A 5923-nucleotide genomic window follows, 5' to 3' on the forward strand; every position below is an offset into this window, starting at 1 on the left:
GACATTAATTAGGGAAAATGCCACAAGCAGGTTTCATACACATAACACTGTGAGCAGGACGCCCACCCCAGAGGACAGTGCCTTCCGCCTCATGTTCTAGAGTCCTACAACCAAAATCTCCTTTAGAATGCCCTTCTCTGCTCCCTCACCACACCCCACTCACAGGGTTTGTCCTTGGTCAGAGAGGACCCAGCGTTCAGAGGTGCATCTGTGTGAGTTACCGTCCCACCCGGGGAAGAAGGTACTTTGCTTGCTCTGCCATCAGAGCACTTGCTCTGGCCACCCCACCAGCCGTGGTTCCACTCACTGGACACCTCCTACCACCCTGCTGTGACCTCTGCAGTCCATCTCTGGAGGTGCCACCCAGCTCTCAGCCGGCTGGGAAGAGACACTGACCCACCGCAAGTGATTTCAGCTATTTTGAGCATTTAACATAACAAAAGGCTTCTAATGAAACCTATTTAGCTCTAGTTTTAAACAATGGGGAGGAACAGGTTAAACCTGACCAGGCACTTCCTGGCTGAGATCCCTGTCCCCACCCTCTCTTACTTTCCAGGGCTCTGGCATTCAAGCCCCTGGCGTACCGAGGCACTTTCAGCTGAAGGTGACCCCTCAGTTGGGACAGGTTAAGCACAGTTCTGCTCCCCTTTATTCATACAATAAAGACAACAACATTTCACTCCCCCTGAAGTCAGTACTAACGTGATTTGTACCCCACGCCGGCCAAAGCTGATCACTTTGAGCAGCACCGCTCTGTCTGCTGGATACCGACGCAGAGTTGGGGTGTTCATGTAAATACGGTTTGCTCCTGACGTCTCTCCTGCTCCCCGCTGGCTGTCGGGAGAATTCATCCAGACCTGGATTACAGCAGCAAAGTCCATCTTAGCGGGATCCAGGGCCTAGCGCGCCGGACTCCCCCCTCTGGGTCTCAAAGCACGACACTGACCAGTTCCAGCTGCCTGGTCTCCTCACCCCCATTGCTCCTCCTCCATCCTTTGTCTCTTTCTCCAGCAAGCAGGTCACCTGGGCTGCACCAACTCCTCCGCCCGGCTGCTGCAGAGGAGGGGGCCCGGCCCTCCTTTGCCAGGATACAGTGTCGGCTTTTTTCTGGGCCCAGGCAGCCAGGATGGGCAGGGAGGGTGTCCCTAGCCTCTGTTTGCCAGAAGCTGGGAATGGGCGACAGGGGATGGATCACTTGATGATTACCTGTTCTGTTCATTCCCTCTGGGGCACCTGGCATTGGCCACTGTCGGAAGACGGGACACTGGGCTAGAGGGACCTTTGGTCTGACCCAGTATGGCCGTTCTTAGGAGCAGTCAGACCTGCCATTGAGGGGCCTCTACAATGATCACACACCCTGATCCCGCCACCTAGATCCTCGAGTAACACACAGGGGAAACTGAGGCACACACCGTATTCAGAAAAAACGTTGAGAACATTCCCACTTTGTCACAGGCCGGGCATCTGTAACGGATCCGCTGGGGCCCAACCAGCACGGCGGGGCTTGATGCAGGAATCGCTGGGTGAGGTCTCTGGCCAGAACAGCACGGGGGTCAGGGGGGCGATCTCCTGACACTGGAGAACAGAAGGGAACAGCCCCAGCGAGTCAGTGACCTGACGGCTAATCCAACCCACAAGTCCTGGCTCCCACCCCAGCACTAGACACCTTCCCTCCCAGAGCTGGGGAGAGAACCCAGGAGTCCTGGCTCCCAGCCCCTTGCCCTGACCACTGGCCCCCTTGCTCCCTGGTGGAGGTCAGTGGAAGAGGCGGGGGCTATTGTGGGGCTGGAGGGGGGGTGGCCCCTGAGCCCCTCCAGTGATGTGCGTGCGGCTCCCCCTGCAGGAGAACAGTCGGCGGCAGAAGCAGCACCTGAGCCAGCGTTTCGACTCCCTCTACAGCACCCTGGAGGAGCGCAAGAAGGAACTGGTGCAGCGCGTCAGCCGGGAGCAGGAGGAGCGGGTCAGCCACGTGCGCTCCCTCATCCGCCAGTACGGGGAGCACCTGGAGATCTCCGCCAAGCTGGTGGAGTCGGCCATCCAGGCCATGGAGGAGCCCCAGATGGCCGCGTACCTGCAGGTCTGTGCGGGGAGGGGGGTGTCTGGGAAGGGGAGGGCAGGAGAGGGGCTTCTCCACGCTGGGATCTGGCCAAGCCGTGGGCACCATCCTCCTGGGATGGGCAAAGGGCTCGGGGGCAGGGGCCTGCTAGGCCACGGGCGCCTGTGGTTGCCTCTCTGCCCCCAGCCAGAAGGTCCTGCTTGGCTGAGGGGTAAAGCCCGATGGCTGCTCATCCTACAGGCCACTTGGAAGGGAAACTTGGTCTTGAGCCTGCCCCCAGCCAGAGCTGGTGCCAATGCCAGTGCCAGCCTGCAGCTGATGGACCAGGGCCTGTGGGCTCAGGGGGCTGGCGGGGGCTGGGCTCCAGGAGCAGGGGCTGATGCTAACCAAGCTCTCTGCCTCTCCCTCCCTGCAGCAATCCAAGGAGCTGCTTAAAAAGTAAGTCTGGGGGGTGGGGTGGGGGGAGACAACAGAGGAGAGAAACCTCCGGTTGGAGCCCATCCCTGTAGGGGTCGGGGGTCCTTGGGGCAGAGTCACAGATCCATGGGGCCAGTGCTAAGCCGCCAGCCTGGGAACAGTCTCTGGGAGGAGCCTTCAGTGACCCTGCCCCCCCCCCCCGGTCTCACTCTTCCCCCAGGGTGAGCCACGTGGCCTCCTCGCCTCCTGAGACTGGGCCCCTGAGCCTGCAGCCCCCCTGCCCCACCCCGGGAGCGCCGGGCAGCGAGTCTGGGACAGACCCTGGGGGAGACGTGTCCTCTCCTCAGGGATCAGTGCCCCTCGCCCAGCGTCTGCAGGGACACTCACCCAGCGCTGTCAGACCAGGCGGGTTTATTAGTCACCTGGCACACGGCCCAGGCAGCCCCTTGGGCGGCCCAGAGAACTGACGGTTACAGCCCAGCCCAGCTGCAGTGACCCCCGTGGTTCAAGCTCTGTCTGTCTCCATCCAACCTCCTTGGTCAGACTCCAGGTGAGAGCCCTGCCCCCGACTCCTGCCAGCCCCCAGCTCTTAGCCCCCCTCGCACCTCCCAGCCCCTGTTCCCCAGCTGGGGAGACGCTGCTCGGCTCCTGCGGAGAGGTGGGGCCAGGTGTCCATGTCCCACAATTAGATTTGCCAGCGTTGCCATGGATTCTCCATTGATCCGGGGTTGGCTTCAGCCAGTTGGTTCCCAATGACCCACGTAGTCCCAGCCACGGGGCGGGCGCCATTCCCATCTGTGCCTGAGCCTGCCTGGGGGTGCCCAGCCCTCCCCTCACTGGGTAACGATGCAGCTGTAACGATGCTGGTTCTGGCGGGACCCAACGGAGAGCGCCAGTTCACGACAGATTGCTGAGAGCAGGGCAGTCACAGCCCCAGGCTGGGGGTCCTTTGCACACCAAGGCACCAAACCAGCCCCACACACAGCTCTGCCAGTGCCCCCATCCCGCCCCACGGCCCCCTGGCGCCCCAGCCCTGGGCGCCCCACACACAGCTCTGCCAGTGCCCCCATCCCGTCCCACGGCCCCCTGGTACCCCAGCCCTGGGCGCCCCACACACAGCTCTGCTGCCCCCCTCAATCCCAGAGGGTGGGGGGGTTGGTCAGGCTGTGCAGGGGTGTCACGGAGTCAGGCTTGATGCCCTGCATTGGCTTTGAGTGAAGATTTGTGAGTCTGACAAGCCCCCGGCTCTGCCTGGCAGGATCACGGACACGTCGAAGGTGTCAATGAGTAGCCGCCCGGAGCCCGGCTACGAGAAGATGGACCACTTCTCTGTCAATGTGGACAACCTGGCCGAGATGCTGAGAACCATCGAATTCCAGACAGGTGACCCAGGGGGTGTGGCACCGGCGGGTCCTCCTGGGGCCCTGGTGCGAGCCCCGGCCCTGGGTGCTGTGCGGGGTGGGCAGAGCCGCTGCTCGGCCCAGACGTCCATCTGTGTGCACCAAGGCAGGGGCAGGGCTGGTGTTAGCTGTGGTAGGGGGATCCCGCAGAGGGGTGTGGGGCCCAGGGTGTACAGGCTCTTGGAGGGGGTGTGGCTGGGGTGCAGGTGGGGGGATGGGGCGCAGGAGGGGGTGGCAGAGCATTGATCTCAGCCTCCTGGGGTGGCTGCCAGCACGGCCCCTCCCCGGCAGTGGGTCCCGGCTTCTGCCCCTCTCCGTGCACAGCTGGCTGTGTGCTGGGGGCAGGATGCCTGGCAGGGACCCCAGGACTGGCTGAGCTGGGTGCAGGTGGCATGGCCGGAGCATCCTATCCGGCTGCCCCACGCCTCCGCCCTGCTGGGCTCTCTGGGGCAGCCTGGCCAGGGACCCTCAGTGGGGAGGGTGGGGCAGGCTCAGCCCCCACCGGCGCGGGTGCTGACTCTGGATTCCCTCGCTCTCCCAGACTCGCTGGGTGAGGACGACATGGACGGGTTTGCGGGCGGGGATGGAGGAGACGCTGGAGCCGACGAGGACAGGCCGGAGGGGCCAGAGGCGCTAGAGGGGGCCGAAGGTGAGTGCCTGGAGTGAGGGACAGTCACCCCGGGCACACGAGGGTAACAGCCTCCTCCTGCTGTAGAGAGCCCCCGAGAGCCCCCAGCTAGCAGGGCCCGTGACCATGTGCTTTGCCCCCGTACGACCCGGGCCAGAGACCTGCCCCAGAGCAGAGCTGGCTGCACTGAGCTGTCAGTGCCGGAGAAGCACCCGGCCCCGGGGGATTGTCCACTGGCTAATTACCTCCCCGTTAAACACCGACCCCCATTGCCAGTGGGGATCTGTACCGCTTTGGCTTCGCCCTTCCTCCACCTGCCCGCACAGCCCCTTGGGCGACGCTTGTTCCCGCGGAGGTACTGCCAGAGCAGGGCTTCTCTGCCCGGGGGTCGGGACCCAGACTGTGTCGAAGGGTCGTGTGGCAGCTCCTGTCCCACGGGGCTGGCTGGGCTCCCTCTTGGTCCCTGCCAGGGGCTACGGATTCTTCCTAAAGGTGGGGGGGCCACGAGGCCCCCCTCCGCGGCCCCGCCCCTGCCCCTCCTCTTCCCCTGAGACCCCACCCCCTGGCCAAGCCAGAAGCCGGAGCTGGGCCAGGGAGGCTGGGCCCCTTCACCTGCTCGGGGTGGGGGAGCCGAAGAGCAGCCCCTGTGTCCCCGACCCCCCGGCCCCCCTCCCAGGGCAGGTGGAGGGTCCACGGCGCCCCACAGCTGCCCGCGCGGCTCTTACCCTGGCCTGGCTCCGACTCCCAGCCTGGCCGGGGGGGGGCAGGCCCTTGGGGGCCCAAGAGCCACAGCCGGACCATGGGGTGGGGACACAGGCCAGGGCCTGCTCTCAGCCCCGCCCCATGCCCCGGGCAGGTAGCGGGTCCGTGGCTACCTACAGCTCCCCGGCTGCAGAGAGCCAAGCCCAACCCCCCCACAGCACAGGAGCCGGGCAGGCCCCAACCCCCCTGGAGGGGCAGGACCTGTTCAAAACCACCCCAGGGCCCCCACCCCCAGACTAGTTACTGGGTCGCGCCATTTACAGATGGGCCCTGAGCCCACAAAGGCGGAGCAGCCGCTGCTCTAGGCTGGGATCACGTCACCCCTTGGACCCTCCCTTGGTCTAGGTTGAGCTCCTGGCGGGTCACTGAGGCAGGTTTCTAACCCTTCGATCGTTCCCGCGGCTCTTCCCTGACCCCTCTCCAGTTTATCAACCTCCCTCCTGCTCTCACCCCTGGCCACTTAGTGCTGGGGCCGCTGGGCAGGGGCATGTCTGACCCTCTGTCACAGACCCCCAGGGCTGGGCTATGCCCCAGCCTGGGAACAGGCAATTAATTGATCTTTGACTACTAGCGGTAAATCTGACCAATGGCTTGTGATGGGATGTTAGATGGGGTGGGATCTGAGTTACTACAGAGAATTCTTTCCTGGGTGTCTGGCTG

The 5923-nt window shown here is 64.0% G+C and overlaps 1 protein-coding gene across 1 annotated transcript; it reads left to right on the top strand.

The window, feature by feature from the left end:
* Window positions 1-1799: 1799 nt before the first annotated feature.
* Window positions 1800-4522, top strand: LOC113405664 (tripartite motif-containing protein 54-like; the record flags this gene model as incomplete). The annotated part of the gene is made up of 4 exons (XM_026646891.2): window positions 1800-2077; window positions 2472-2494; window positions 3732-3856; window positions 4415-4522. Coding segments are annotated over exons 1-4 (514 nt in total), but the record flags the coding sequence as incomplete, so codon positions are not given.
* Between the last annotated feature and the right edge of the window lie 1401 nt (window positions 4523-5923).

Source organism: Terrapene carolina, unplaced genomic scaffold, assembly GCF_002925995.2.
Source record: "Terrapene carolina triunguis isolate 2854851 unplaced genomic scaffold, T_m_triunguis-2.0 Scaffold47912, whole genome shotgun sequence".
Taxonomy (NCBI): Eukaryota; Metazoa; Chordata; order Testudines; family Emydidae; genus Terrapene; species Terrapene triunguis.